General features: G+C 44.3%; 1 protein-coding gene across 1 annotated transcript in view; it reads right to left on the bottom strand.

The window, feature by feature from the left end:
• The window catches only part of PAK1 (p21 (RAC1) activated kinase 1), a 111979-nt gene that overhangs the window by 34217 nt on the left and 61484 nt on the right, over positions 1-16278 (bottom strand). Inside the window, exons 3-7 of the mRNA XM_050941508.1 lie at positions 14724-14824; positions 12411-12558; positions 10712-10749; positions 3822-3938; positions 2963-3140 (exon numbers count right to left, since the gene is read on the bottom strand). Coding sequence (XP_050797465.1) covers positions 2963-3140; positions 3822-3938; positions 10712-10749; positions 12411-12558; positions 14724-14824 — 582 coding nt within the window. The remainder of the gene's footprint in view (positions 1-2962; positions 3141-3821; positions 3939-10711; positions 10750-12410; positions 12559-14723; positions 14825-16278) is intronic.

The raw sequence follows: 16278 nt of genomic DNA, 5'->3' as shown, positions 1-16278 counted from the left end.
TCTATGAGCCAACTTGTACCCCAGTATGAGCATGTTCAACTCTGCTCCCTTCAATAGAATTACACTGGGGAGACAACAGATGGCAAAGCTTCCAGCAAAAAAACAATCTTGCAGCCGCCAGAGGGTGTTGCTAAAGGCGTCAATGTGAAAGAATTAACACAATGCAGAACACATGGCCCTTTAAAGCAGATCCAGCAAGGTTGACACATTTATACAATATAGCTGTAGTGACTTTGCAAGTGTTGCACTCACATTACCTTAAATTACTCAAGTGATTCTATTTAGTAGCCTTTTGTTACACAATAATCACTCCTTTGCTCTTTGGGGCCAAGGACTGTCTTCTGGCCCTGTGTTTGGGCAGCATCGAGCACACTGGGGTCCAGGTCCATGACTGGGGACCATGGTAATACAGATAACAGTAATCACAGAAATGTAGGGCTGGAAGGGACCTCGAGAGGTCATCTAATCCAGACCATTGCGCTGAAACAGGACCAAGTCAATCTAGACCAGCCCTGACAGGTGTTTACTCAACCTGTTCTTAAAAACCTCCAATGATGGGGATTCCACAATCTCCATTGGAATCCTATTCCAGAGCTTAACTATCCTTATAGTTAGAAAGTTTTTCCTAATTGACTTCAGAGGCGCTACCCTAATTTATACCAGCTGAGGAGCTGGTCCTGGGTTTCATTATGATTCATATTTGTATTACAGTTGATCTGCAAGTTATGTTGTATTGTCTCATGTTTAAAATTTGCTTGTGCCAACTGACTACTTAAAAGTCAGAGGTTGGGGACCTTCACCATAGCAATTTTACCCAGGCGTTTGAAGGGAGCAGGGCCTGGTAAAAGCTTGTGTTTAAGGGAGCAGGAATTTTAGTGAGGAAAGTCTCTTTTATTGGTTTTGTTGGGAAGATGGGGGGAGATTTTCTGAGGGTTGCTGCTGGTCTCAGCTGTACTGTATTGCTAATGATAAAGGCACCCACAGTACCAGAATGCTTTTAAAATGTTACAAATAGAAAGCAAATGTTGAAACCATTTGGAGACATGATGGAAACCTGGGCCTATATTTTCCAAAGCAACCAGTGATTTGGGGCATCTCAATGTTTGAGACTCCTAACTATGGCCTGATCTATAGAAAGTGGTGAGTGAGCAACCAACTCTCTGACCATCAGTCGCCTTCAAAAAGGTGCCTGCCTCATGTTGGGCACCAATCCCTTTAGACTAGGAGTCAGCAACCTTTCAGAAGTGCTGTGCTGAGTCTTCATTTATTGACTCTCATTTAAGGTTTCGCGTGCCAGTAATACATTTTAACGTTTTTAAAAGGTCTCTTTCTATTAGTCTATAATATAGAACTAAACTATTGTTGTATGTAAAGTAAATAAAGTTTTTAAAATGTTTAAGAAGCTTCATTTAAAATTAAATTAAAATGCAGAGCCCCCCAGACCGGTAGCCAGGACCTGAGCAGTGTGAGTGCCACTGAAAATCAGCTCCAATGCTGCCTTCGCCATAGGTTGCCTACCCCTGTTTTAGACCATGGTATCTATGGGAGGAGAGCAATGAGGAAGTTTTCTAGCTATATCCTTTTGCTGATTTTATTTAGGAGTTGTTGTTTTTGGGGTTTTTTTTTTTGGGGGGGGGGGGTTTGTAGTCATAGTAATAAGCTTTGCTCACCTTCAGCCTAACTAAGTTAATTATAATTATCCTAGAGTTGAGAAAAAGCAATATCTAGGTTGGCTTCAGCTTTCACACTGAAAAAAATATCTATATATATGTATATATTCAGGGCCTAATTGCCACAGAGTTTGAGCATCTGCAGCTCCCACTGACTTCACTTGCAATCAGCGTGCTCAGCATGCCTGAAAATAAGGCTCTCGGTGCTTAAATTTGCACTTGAATTGGTCACTGAATAACACAAACATTGAGTCATAAAGTGAAGTCTGAAGTGAGTGATCTCAGAATGTAACTGTCACAGGATCTCTGCTTAGTAAGGATTTGGGAACGGAATTTGCCTCTAAGGGTATGTCTACATCTACAATTTTGCAGCGCTGGTTGTTACAGCTGTATTAGTACAGCTGTATAGGGCCAGCGCTGCAGAGTGGCCAGACTTACAGCAACCAGCGCTGCAAGTGGTGTTAGATGTGGCCACACTGCAGCGTTGTTGGGCGGCTTGCAGGGGGGTTTGGGGAACGCGAGAGCAAACCGCGGGGAAGGAGACCTGCTTGCAGGGGGGTTCGGGGAACGCGAGAGCAAACCGCGGGGAAGCAGGTCTCCTTCCCCGCAGTGTGCTCTCGCGTTCCCCGAACCCCCCTGCAAGCAGGTCTCCTTCCCCACGGTTTGCTCCGGTGTTCCCCGAACCCCCCCGCAAGCATGTCTCCTTCCCCGCGGTTTGCTCTCGCGTTCCCCGAACCCCCCTGCAAGCAGGTCTCCTTCCCCGCGGTTTGCTCTCGCGTTCCCCGAACCCCCCTGCAAGCAGGTCTCCTACCCCGCGGTTTGCTCCGGTGTTCCCCGAACCCCCCCGCAAGCAGGTCTCCTTCCCCGCGGTTTGCAGGGGGGTTCGGGGAACGCGAGAGCAAACCGCGGGGAAGGAGACCTGCTTGTGGGGGGGGGTTCGGGGAACGCGAGAGCAAACCGCGGGGAAGGATACCTGCTTGATTACCAGAGAGGCTTCCTCAGGTATGCTAGGATACCTGCTTATTCCACGGAGGTCAAGAAAAACGCTGGTGAGTGTCTACACCTGATGACCAGCGCTGGATCACCAGCGCTGGATCCTCTACACTCGAGGTTCGACCGGGTGTACGGCCAGCGCTGCAAACAGGGAGTTGCAGCGCTGGTAATGCCCTGCAGATGTGTACACCTCCTAAGTTGCAGCGCTGTAACCCCCTCACTAGCGCTGCAACTTTGTGGTGTAGACAAGGCCTAAGACACCAAATAAATCAGAATACGGATTTTCAAAGTTGACATACTTAATTTTTCCAAGATTTCTTCATCTGACATCTTCGGCTTTTTCTTCTGTTTCTCTGTATTCCTGGTCATTGTGTCAGGGGATGTTGTGTTGTTTTCAGAGGGTGAAGAGATAGGCGAGGTGGCCACATCTCTGGTAGGAGGTGGTGGAAGGGGCTCTATCACAGAACGGGTGTATACCTTTGTGTTGGGGAGAAATATGTTTTATTAAATGAAGATTAAAAATAAAAGATCTCTATGCACTAGACATATGTCCTTAGCAGTAGCACGTGCCAAGCAATGAAAGAAATATTACTACAGTAAGTAGCATTACTACATTAAGAGCTCCATGGCTGGATGCTGCTCCATTAAGCTGCTCTATGAAAAGGCATGAAGTAATTTTCTCCTCCCCCAGAGCAAGGAGGAATTATGGGTATGCCTCCATTTTGAGTGGGGAGTGTGCTTCCCAGCTCAAGGAGAAATACTCATGCTAGCTCTGATCGCCCAGCATGCTAAAAATAGCAGTTTGGCTGCAGTGACATGCAACGGGAGGGGTAGGCACTCCAAGTCTGTACCCATCTGAGATCATAGACACGTATTTGGGGAGGCTAGCTCCCCATCTCCTGCCACCCTGGCCATATTGTTATTTTTGACATGCTACTCAATCAGAACTAGCGTGAGTATGTCTCCTCGAGCTAGGAATCACACCCCCAGCTCAAAGTGTAGACATGGTCTGTGACTCTGGGTTACAATTTGTTCTCAAGTATGTTCCTGGGGCAGTGCAGCTGTGCACCACCTCTTACCCTGGCCAGACTAAAGTTGCAGCGTAGCCCAAAGTGGTGAAATCTGTAGGAAGGGAACAAAGATTTCTAGCTTGCTCACTGATTTTGTGTGTTCAGGTCGTGGAGCTATCACTGGGGGTGGAGCAGCATCATCCTCGTCATCTTCATCTTCTGAAACTGGCGGTACAGCAGGAGTCTCGGATACAGCCTTCACATTCTGCATTTTGGTTAAAAGACAAAAGATACCTTTGGAGTCCCAGAATTTTATTTTTTTAAAATCACTCCTCACAGAAATAGAATCACGCTTCTAACATTTAAGCCCTTCAAATCACAACAGGAATTATTATCAAACGGGTTTGACAAGAAACCATGGTCAGATCTCTTGGATTATGCTATAAAGTGACAATTTGATGTCCTACGCGTACAAACACTTAAACCCACTAGGGAATTTATGGAACTAAATGGAACTCACACGAGCACACGGATGTCTGCGGCATCAGACCCTAAAAAATCCATGGACCAGGTTTCTTGGACTCTTAAAGGCTTGCTCAAACATTCCCTGTTGGATAGTGATGCACGCTGGAGGTGTGGGAATGAGGGGGTAATTTGAGATGCATTATGCAGCAACGCCTCAATATCAGATATTTCTGGTGGCTTATGGAAATAGTATTGCATCATAAATTACTAGCTAAGGCTTCAATCCTGAAATGTCCCTGCAGGGAACCTGTTACAAGCTTAACTAACACATTCCATTTCAAATAAGTTTACCACAAGCCCTCACTTAAAAGAGACGCCTGCCCAGAAATTAGCATCATGTGGGTGGAGAGTGCCATTGGGTATGGTTTGACCAAAGGTGTTTAAGAAAGAAGCATGGGAGAGACACTGAGTAAGCAGCCGGCAACTTAATCCTGAAAATAATCTACAGAGATTTGGGGTACTGACTGGAAAGAGCAGTTTGGGTGCTGAGAGCCAGAACATTGTCCCCTGTTTGATTCTCAGGGGAACAGGATTTTCTACATTCCTTGTAAATAAACAATGTTGCAACAAACCGGACTCCATCACTGAATTCTACTCCCAACTGGAACAGCCCCAGGGCCTCGAACTTTGACTAGCTGCTCAGATCAACAGGGTTATGAAGTGTCATTGAAGGTGATGAAGCTTTACACATGGTCAGATTGCAGAATGGGGCTAAGTCAAAATTATACTTTGCTACATGATTTTTTTCATTACATGAAACCACGAAGCCAGATAAAAGTGACTGCGATTGCATATGGCTGTATGAAGAGAGACTGATCTTTAGAAGCAGGAAAAGCTTGTTTCCACGTTAAAGAGCTTTGTGCCTCAGTTTCCCCTCTGTAAAATAGGAATAACTAATGCTTATGGCATACAAACAGAAGTCAGACAAAAAACATAAAATACTCTTTCTGGAACGTTGCAACATAACTACTTTTATTCTTAGAATCCAGAATGATAACACAGTAACCAAAATCAGAGATAGACAAAGCAGGCTGCTCCATAAGACAGCAAGGCACAACTCACTCCACCTTGTTCTAGAACTGTTCTCTGCAGACTGATGACTGATTGTATGCTTCCCTACAGACCCCCCTAATTTACGAGCAGAAGCAGGAAACACCCCACACCACTCAAAGTGATAGCTTGCAATTCCAAGAAGTTTCTCAGAGCACCACAATAATAATAATCTTTCATCTGACTAGGCTCTAGGTGCTCCAGGCAGGGACTGTCTCTCATTGCACATCTGTAATGATTAAAACTGAATTTCACAGGACAGAAGTCAGTTTGATCTAGAGATGTGTCCAGGAAACATTTTGGATGTAGATCCAAACTGCATATTTCAGGGGTGTTTGGCTCCCATGCTTTGGTTCAGGTCATCTAAACCTGATCTAGTACAAAGTACATTGCAATTTTAGGTAAGACGCTTCCGATTTTAGGACTGGACTCACCAGCAGTATGTCCAGATCCCATATTTTATACAGCTCCTGCAGCGTGGATATCTGACTTGTTTTTAATCTGGTCTATATGTGCTTAATACTTATGTCCCTGAAAGCAGCACGATTTATGCGTAAAATGTTCCCACATCAAAGCAATTAGTGGTGACATGCATATCCAAAACCCCATTATGAAATATACAGGCTCCCCGCCATGCCAGAAGACATCCACCTCCATGATCATTAGCATTTTTGTCCTGTGTTATAAGCAGTGGCCTTACTCCTTTTACGTGACAAACAACGTAAAAAAAATTATTAAACAAAAATACTCAAACTGCTGGATCTGAAAAGTGCCCCATCCAGGAAAATCCAGCTAACTCCATGTGCGGAAGAGCGTTCTGTAGAGCAAGCAGTTTCTCTCTCCAGCAGATGGTTAGCATCAGGAAAAGTACCTGCCTGACAGCTCTGGAGACAGAAGTTCTCTATTTAATTGTCAGAATGGGTCCTCTGGCAGAGGTGGTGGCAGCAGCAGTGAAAGCTTCTCACACACACATGTGGCTTGGAAGGGTCAGTTGTGAGTGTCTGCCATTTTTTAAATATGTCCAGGCTCTCCCTCAGGTTCTTGGAAGTCCTATGCAAAGTAAAGCATGGCAGACATCCATAACTAGCATATCTGTCTGGGCTAGGGGAGGGGAAAGTTTAACAGCTAGGCAAGCCAGAGATACCTGCCATTAGCAGATATAGGAGGATTTTAACAACAGTAGGGGTATGAGCAGCAAAGATCAGGCACTTGTCATTAGTGAGGATGGCTGAATAGGAGGAGAGTTTACATGGTTGATTCCCCTCCCACATTTTTTCCAGAAGCAGCAGGGGTAGTAGGTGACTAAGTGGTGAGTGCTCAAAAGAGACATTCCACAGAGCAGAGCCATTTGCCCCACCACGTGTCACATGCCTTCAACCAGTCTGATCTTGAGGGGATAGAAAGTGGTTCAGTCTCCAGACAACTTAATCTCTGGATTCTCCAAGAAGACTGCCAGCAATGGAGCACTGATGGTACTTTCTGTGACTAGGACACCTGTCCCACTTGGAGTTGAACCAAGTCTACCAACAATCATCAGATGGTGATGATCAGGGACAGATCTGAATAGGGCTCTTAGAGAATAAAAGGCTCCTTCTTCATTTACCATTCTCCTGAGTCATCATGTCACCCAGCTACAGGTGAAGGTAGTTTTCAGTCCTCAGATTTGTTTTGTAGGGAAGGCACGCTTCAAGTCTAGGGACTGTGTGAGTTTTTCCTTAAGCGTGGCAAGTAAACAGAAAGGCTCACTACTTCTTTCCCAAAGATATGATTAAAAATGGTGACCACACCTGCGATTAGTACCCCACCCCCCCACCGCCCAAAAAAAAACAACCCTGCTTTTCCAGCAGATTTTCTCTCTGGGACAACCCTACGTGACAGGAATAGATAATGGGCAGATTGTTAGCACAGCTAAAGCACGTTGCTGTGCCAACAAAACAAGCATTGGCAGAAGCACCACACTGATTTTAATAACCAGAGTAATAAATAACACGGCTCTGGGTGCAGATTAACTTCCTTTGCACTGTGTTTGTTATTGTCTCACCTGCTGAGAAACGAGACTGGCTTGTTCTCATCTAAATGGATGGCTGAGATCACTGCGGCCTTGGCACCTCTATATCCTTAGAGTGACACTATATTCTCCAGCAACAGTTAGACACTGTCCCTGCACTGATGCTCTGAAAGATCTGTATGCCACCCCTTTCCACATTATGATCAGGGTTGGGCCCAAGCCATGAAGTTTGGATCCAGACCCACACACTTTCCCAAAGTTAAAGGATAAGGCTGAAATCAGATTTCGTGTCGTGGATCAGGCTCAATATTGATAGGCCCTACTTCAGTAATACATACAGGATACAGTAGCTATATGGATCTATAAAGCCTTTTCAAATCTGATATAGAGCCGTTATTTCTATATATTCATAACTGAAAAATAATACACTTCACACTCCCTTCCTACATAAGGGGCACAGTCACCAAGCAGAAACCAAAATCACTTTTGCTTGAATTTTTTTAAAACCTACTGTTGATAGAAGTGACACTCTAAACTGACTATAATAAAGACTGGTAAAAACAAAAGTTCTCTATTTTGCCAGTTTCCTTTGTGTATCTGAGCACACTTTGTGTGCAGTCAATTTCACAGTTTCCCTGTATTGTCATTCTCCTGTTCATGTGAGACAGGAATGGAACAAATATTTATTTTTTTTAGTTTGTGATTGTAAAACCACAAAAATTAGCAAGAGCTATTCAGTGAGAAGAATAGACCCTAAAACTACTTTTATTTATTATTTTGAAACAATTAGATTAAAAAATCATAGTATTACTTTACAAAATAGTGACTATCGAAGTGCACATTTCCCCTGACCCACCAAAACAGTTATACTTGTCTTCATGCATTGGGTTCGTTTTTAGTTTTGATTTTTCAGTTTTCCACCAGTTCCTTAGAGCTGGCACAGAGACAATAATGTGACAATATTAAGCCAAAGTTACATTTGTAAAAGTTAGTAAGTTTAACTGATCTTAAGTCTCCAGCCTCCGTCATGCATTTAAATACTACGAGGCACTTGCTTTATCAAAATTTGAGGGCCTAATTCTGCAAGGCATTGAACGTTACACTTGAGGAGGTTCTGACTAAAAAATTAGTAAGATAAGGCTGCTGAGCACCTCACAGAATCAGGCCCCAGATCAAAAGCCTGGCAAGATAACAGCTTCCTGCTTCCTGCTTAGATGTTAGCACAGTTAAACAGTTTAAGTTACTAATGACAGATGCATTTTTACAACAAGAGGAAACAGTTACAAAAGCTTGTAATATGGGTTTTATTTTTCCTTTATAAGGCAGACCCAAACATAGTTGGATAGGGATGCACTGCCTCTGGATGAAGTGACAGCAAACTCACTCCAGATAAAGGTATTGTAGTGAGGAAATACAAGATGATGATGGAGTGGTATTATTTTTGTAAATGATTTTGTTTAATCCTTTTGTGCTGGCTTACTTACAAAAATACCGCACACACACGCACACACACACATACTCAATGTTCAACAAACAGCAAAACTTTTAAATTGTATCTTCTCAGTAAAAGGAGGTTCTGAACACGTGCTGTAATGGTTGGAGTACAGGTCAAGAAGAGAGAAGACCTTTAAGTAAATTAATCTTGAGAAATAAAATGAATCATCTACAGCAGTTCACTAATCAGATCTTGCATGCTAATAATTAAATTTAGTCAGATCATAGACATTTATTGATACCTGATAAAAAGCAGGCTGGCTTTCATTTTCCAGATTATTTTGCATAGGGGAAACTGCTGTTCACTAGAGTCCAGAAATAGATCTGCTTCTGTGAAGGCAGCAATATTCACTAACAAAAATCACTTGGAATATAAAGCAGTAACCTCAATAGCAGACAGTTTACAGGAAAAGGAAAAGAAATGCTTGTAGGCCAGAATGACAGACACCCCAATTTACATAATTTTTTGAAATTAAGATGACAAATAATACTGTTTAGCAGTGTTCCCTCTAATTTTTCCACGCATGTGCGGAATAAATTTTGTTATGTGCACCAATATGAAGATGATGTGTTACACATCACCTTCATATTGGTGTACATAACAAAATTCATGTGGCAGGGTGTGGCTGAGGAATTCAGAGTGTGGGCGAGAGCTCAGGGCTGAGGGTGAGGACTCCAGGTTGGGGTGCAGGCTCTGGGGTGAGGTTGGAGATGAGGGGCTGAGGGCTGAGACAGAGGTTTGGGGTGTGTGGGGAAGTGAGGGCTTTGGCTGGGGGTGCAGGATCTGGGCTGGGGTCGTGGATGAGGGATTCAGGGGCTACGGCAGAGGGTTGGGGGGAAGTGGGAAGAGTGCTGGGGTGGGGCCGGGGATGAGGAGGTTGGAGTGAAGGAGGAGGCTCCGGGACTACAGCGGGGGACAAAGGACTCCCTCCAGCTCTCTCCCCGCAGCAGCTCTGGGCTTGGGCTGGGTTGGGGCTGGGCACGTCTCCCCTGGCCGCAGTATGTCCCTCACCGGTGACCTGGAGGAGCAGCAGTGGCTGTGGGTTCCTTTAGGCCCCACCACCTCCCACTATCACTGGCAGGTAGCCAACGACTGCTGCTTGCTGGTGGGTGACAGAGGCAGAGAGAGGAGCCGTCAGCCGGCCATCTGAGAGGAGCAAGTGGGCAGGGGGGGGCATAGAAGCCGTGGGCCCATGGGCCTAGAGGAGCACAGGGGAGGAGCCGGAGAGGAGCCAGCGCTGCAGCCTCCGGGCTGCAGCACAAGTGAAGTGGAGCGACAAGTCGTGGGGCCCCTGTTGAGCATGGGCCGGGCACCGTGGCGCCATGATAAACCCGGTACTGTCTGGGACGGGGGTGCCCCTGCAGGTCCAGGGTTGGGGGAGAAGCATCTCTCCCCGCTGCAGCCGCGAGCACCTGCACAGTGCTTAAAAGTCAGCTGCATGGCTACGCAGCTCACAGCTTAGAGGGAACTTCGCTGCTTAGCCACATTTTGGGTAGCCTAGAAGTGAAAGAGGATGTTGACATTAAATACACCTCTACCTCAATATAATGCTTTCCTCAGGAGCCAAAAAATCTTACCGCATTATAGGTGAAACTGCATTATATCGAACTTGCTTTGATCCACCGAAGTGCGCAGCCCCGCCCCTCCAGAGCACTGCTTTATCATGTTATATCCGAATTCGTGTTATATTGGGTCGCATTATATCGGTGTAGAGGTGTATAAAAATGTCTCTACAGTTATAGTTTTATTTTATGCACATTTTAAAACTTAAAATATAAGAAATATATGAGGTTTTTAAGGCCCGGCTTGACAAAGCCCTGGCTGAGATGAGTTAGTTGGAGTTGGTCCTGCTTTGAGCAGGGGGCTGGACTAGATGACCTCCTGAGGTCTCTTCCAAGCCTAATCTTCTATGTTTTTATGATTCTATGAAAGAAACATTAATAAAAACCAAAAAGCTCACCAATGTATTTGATGAACTGTACTCCTCTGCAGATTTATCTGAAAACAAAACAGAACAGATACAATTGGAATTATTATAAATTACTTGTATTGCTGCCCTAGTGTGCCAGGCACTGCGCAAACCCATAGTGACAGTCACTGCTCCTAAGAACTTTCAAGCTAAACAGAGGGTAGGCAAAAGGAAGTATTATCCCCATTTCACAGATTGTGAATCATGGCACAGAGTGATTAAGGGGTTTAAGTGACTTGCCCTGCATCACACAGCGAGTCTGTGGCAGAACCAGGGATTCAACCCAGATCTCCTGGGTCCCAGTCCAGTGCCTTAGCCACAAGACTCCAAAATGGCTTACTGAGCCCCATTAATACAAATGGAAAACTCAGAAATGCTCAAAAGTGTTTTTCTTCAATCTTTGGCCTCTAAAGAATGCAAGGTTAGCAGATGATTGGGAACAGCTTCACACTTAAAAAAAATAAAAAAGGGCAGAGTATTGTGAAGCAGGCTTAAAGTATGGTTCCAGATGTAGATATTCCATGTTTTTGTCCCACTACTAATGTGACATCTTTTGTTCAGAAAAGTTCAGAAATGCTTTCCAAGATAGACATGTCACTTCACCCAGCACTGGAATGCAGCATCTCAGATGCTGAGCCACCACCAGGGTATTTAGTGGGTAACAAGCCTGTGACCTTAGCTGGTAGCAACAGCAGGCTCTGATCCTCTGTGTAAACCAGCCCCTACTGTAAATGCAATACATGTAGCCAGGGTCTTATCCAGGCTTTTCCAGAAGGTTGAAAAATGACAGTGAGCAAAATTCTGTGCAGAAGCACTCAAGGAACCAAGGCACTGAGCACACAGACAACAGCAAGGGAAGCTATTGCAAATTCCAAGACATTGCTTGCTTCTTCGACCAGTTTTGAAAAGAGGCCCCAGAACCACGACTTCCACAGCCCCAGCCTCACTGCCACAGAAATGCACTAATCATTTCAAATCCAATTAAGTTTAAGAGAACATGAGGCTATTTTTCAAGATTCCTGACTTTTTTGGGTTGCTACCTGTGAGTGATACATGGCTTGGAACTTGTCCAGGTTTCTTACAAGCCAAGAAAAGTTTCTGCAGGAAATTAGGTGTGACACGAGTTAGCGAGTTCCCCAAGCAGGTTGCCAACTGTGAGATAAGGAAACAGGAAATCTAAAACTCTGCAACCATAATGGGGACAAATTCCCTGCTCCCTGGGGTAAAAAGATGCAATTCCCTGCAGCTACATCCTAGGGTCCTATGCTTGAGATGCCTTCACCACAGTGTACTCAATCCATCCCTCTTAAATCCATCCTGAAACAAGCTGGTGCAGAATTTAGCTGCCCTCTTACAAAAGAAACTCTCTGACTGGGAGCAGATTTGCCTGTTAGTTTCCAGGTGCTGGTTTTAATCCATAAAGTACTGTGTGCTTTGGGACCTGCCCATCTTACAGACTTCCTTATTCACAACTGCAGCCATTTGGCAAAGGAATTAGAAGAGACAATCAAGCTGGATTTCAAAGGAGAAAGGCTGCTGGCAGAGCAGAAGAACATCGCATTACCTTTGTAAAAACAACTCTCCAGGTGTTCTGGCATTTGTTTGTTTATTTTAATTTTTAAAAGAAAAATCATAAGGACTTATCAGGGATTCACACTCAGTAATGCAGAATCAGAGATTTACTACATACCTGTGAAACTCATGTACTTCTGACTGTTGGAGGTCTTTTTGGAATTGTAGAATTCTAGCACGTCGAGCACGGCCTGGGGATTTTTCTTCTGCTCCGATTTGGTGATGTTGGAAGTCTGCAATAACCGAGCCCACTGCTCTGGCATACCCTGTTTGAGACATTCCAAGCAGTTACCACCACACTCTTGGATGCAGCGTCTACATTCAGCCTAAGGTTGTTTAAAACGTTTAGTTCAGCCACTCAGTTTCCGAGATTTTTCATTCCATGTGAGAGGGCTCATTGGATTAACCCCTTCTCATTGCCCAGCAACCTAGGTTTGAAATCTAAATCCAGATACTGCCGTCCGATCCATGCAGACGAATTCTCATGCTCATGTGGAGTTCCACTGAAATCAGCAGGCTCTGAAAAGGCCCATAGCTCTGAACCCAACATTCAGATCCAGCTCCCAAAGTTCAAAAGAGGAAAAGGCAGATCCAGTGTTTTGGTTCAGGAAAGTCTTCTATGAAATACAAGAAATTTCCTATTATGTGACTATCCACTTGTAAGAGGACTATAGTGGTAATTTAGTCTGCAAGCTCTTTTACCACGTTTGCATAGCACCCAGCACAATCAGGGCTCTGATCCTGATTCAGGCTTCCTGGTGCTATTGTGACGCAATTTTTCGATAGGCACCAAACCATATTTTGGCCCAGTGTTGGCTGTGACCATGTGGTAATTCTAACAGCATCTAACGGAGTGTCTCCCAAACATTAAAAACAGAATTTCAACAGAGACACATGGCTTCAGCCACAGGTGAAATAAATTTGGCGACCACATTCGTCAAGCTCACAAAAGACACTGAATAATTTGGTATTATTGTTTTTCATACCAGTGTGTTAGGGACTTTACAGATTGGCCTCAAGATATGGCTCCTCCCCCCTCAACAGCTAGTCTACATTCAAGAACAGATTGGTGGATCCGCTAGTCAGATGTGACAAACTGTTGCATTTTGGTTAGCTCAGGAGAGCCCCAGAGACAGCCATACAAACTACTACTGTAAGCAAGATTACAGCATAACCCTCTCCTCTCAATATTCTGCACATCAATAAAAAAGATAAAGCGAAATAGATGCCATTAATTTTAGGAAAATACATGCCGCGCACTAGCATGCGTGTTTGTGTGGAGCTGGCTGCTTCCTAAAGAAGAGATCTGGAATTCAGTGAGACATAGCTGTCAGGCACAGATTAACCTTCTCTGTTGCCCTGGCCCAGCAATGCAAAAAAAGTTGGCTCACTATCCACTTCAGCTAAGAACAGATAGTAAAAAACTGGCCCACAGACAATCTTTCTGGAGTGTATTGGTGCCAGGTTCGACAACCAGACAAAACGTCCAGTAACCAGGTTCCATCCTTAGAGGTTTTAAGGCCCGGCTTGGCAATGCCCTGGCTGAGATGATTTAGTAGGTGTTGGTCCTGCTTATAGCAGGGGGTTGGACTAGATGACCACCTAAGGTCTCTTCCAACCCTGATATTCTAGGATTCTATTCCTGAGGGAATTCTGTGACCAAAAAAAAAAAAAAAAAAATTCTGTGCACAAAATTTTAAAATTCTGCAAATTTTATTTGCCAATAAATAAATGTGAAGGCTCCAGCATGGCAGTGGGGAACACAGGCCACTGACTGTACAGAGAGGTGAGTTCCCTCTGCAGCCCCTGCCCCAGGACAGGAACTCCGCAGTGAGGTTGCACCTAACCCTGACACAGTCCAAAGGCCAGGCCTCCCCAGAAACACCCTGGGGCCCTTCCCCTCTGTGCCAGGTACACCAGGTGTGGGCAGGCAGGTTCAACCCAGCGGGATCCAAGTGTGGAGGGGCTCAGTGTGGGTTGAGAGGGTTCTGTGTGGAGCAATCTGAGTGCGGGCAGCAGATGCACAAGGGGTCATTGGTGGGTTCCAGGTGCTGGGGGAATGAGACTCTGCAGAGGGGTCCAGGTAAAGGTGGTTGCCGCTTGGCAGGGGAGTGGGGATGGCATGCTCAGCAGGGTGGGGGTGCTGCTGCTGAGGGGACACCACATGCCGAGCTGTCATTTTCTGCAGGGAAGCAAAGAAATCTGCAGAGGGACCTGAATTCTGCATCCACGCAGTGACACAGAATTCCCTCAGGAGTACTCTATACATGAATTAAACTGGGTGGGATTCTCTGGCCCATGTTATGCTGGCAATCAGACAAGATGATCATAATGGTCCCTTCTGGCATTACTTTATGAAGGATGAATATCTCCCAGCTCCACTAATGATAAACAACTGTGTAATCCTCCTTCCCCCTCCAGAATCACTTACCGTGAATTCTCCTGTGACAGCATCAAATCCAACATGAATTGTGTGTTCAAAATCTGAAGGGAGGGAAATTTCTGGGCGTTCTTTCTCCTTCTTTTTATTGGCTGCATATGAGAGAGAGAGAGAGAAAACATCAAGAACAAAGAATACTTCCATGGTAGTTCACAGTACAACCTCTGCAACCAAATCCACAACAAAAAACATATGATCTGTGGAAATGTGAAAAAGATTCTGACTGCACACTGATAAAGATTTAAGGTTATGGGACAACCATATTCTGATATTCTTGATATTTGCATTTGTAGGCCACACAGAGCCCAGAGAGGGTGACGAGTCTGCACACAAATGTCCCACGTAGTTTATGTTTTCCAGCTGCTGTCTTGTCAACTGCAAAACAAATGCTACTCAGCTATATAGACAGACATTGTTCCCCAAACCATTCATATCACCAAAATGGAGGTTTTAAAGATACCCACCTATTCTAAAAGCCACCATTTTAACCCATTGTATTGCACACATGTATTGTGTTTCCCAAGTTTAACCAAATAGTCTTATTTGAGTCCCGTGCTCATAAGACCAGATTCTGCTCTCAATTATATCCATAAAAATCCAGAGTAACATTATAGAGGTTAATGGAGTTACTTCAGATTTACCATGTACTGTGTAACAGAGCAGGATAAGGGTACATAGCCTTAAAGGTTTTTCTAAAACAACATTAAGTCCTTAGGTTTTTTTCAGTTTAAGTGGAGAGAATGTTAAATAGTGACAGCTTTGTAAAAGAAAGGAATGAGAGAAGAGTAGATGGAACACTGGAGGATCCCACACAGACAGAGAAGCTAGGAGGAACCAGAAGCATCTTCTGGTTAGCAGATGTCAAGCATCTGCAGCATGCAGACCAACCAAAGACGGGACTAGCAGCTGCAACTGGGAGGAATACAAAGGAAGCTGAAAGCTGCAGCCTCGGAGAAGGAAAGTGAGACAAAGGGATGCTGAGAAAGCCAATAGATCAAGGTGGCTCAGGAACTCTAAGACAACTGAAATGGATGTGTGAACTACCAGAGCATTAAAGAATGTTAGAACATTTACTGTCCAAAATTCAAGGCACAGAACTTTTTGACTTCTATATTTTGATCTACTGAACGTCAGGATATCCTTCTACACATTAATTCTGCATCTGGAAGGATACAACTTTTCACTAACCAACATCTCCAGCATCCATTTTCAAACAGCATAATGAGCAAGTCAAGCTTTGCTCCACTGATTGCAGCTACTGCTTTCAAATTCATATTAAATATGAAAATGCATATTCAAGAAGAAGCCTCAATAATCAGGGCTGGTAGCTTGGATAAGCCTCAGTTACACTGACTGGTAAACAGTGTTTTCAATAATGAATTAAATAATTTAATTGCATCTACTGCATTAAAGATTCATAGTTCTCTCAATATCCAGCTCTCATGCAGATATTAAACCGGAGATAAAGCGGCATTTGCTCATTATAGTAAAAATGATTATGCTTTGTATACATGTGGACGTGAATTGTAATCTTTGTTGGCAATCT

This window comes from Gopherus flavomarginatus, chromosome 1 (assembly GCF_025201925.1).
Source record: "Gopherus flavomarginatus isolate rGopFla2 chromosome 1, rGopFla2.mat.asm, whole genome shotgun sequence".
Lineage (NCBI taxonomy): Eukaryota > Metazoa > Chordata > Testudines > Testudinidae > Gopherus > Gopherus flavomarginatus.
This window is presented reverse-complemented; position numbering and strand designations above follow the sequence as displayed.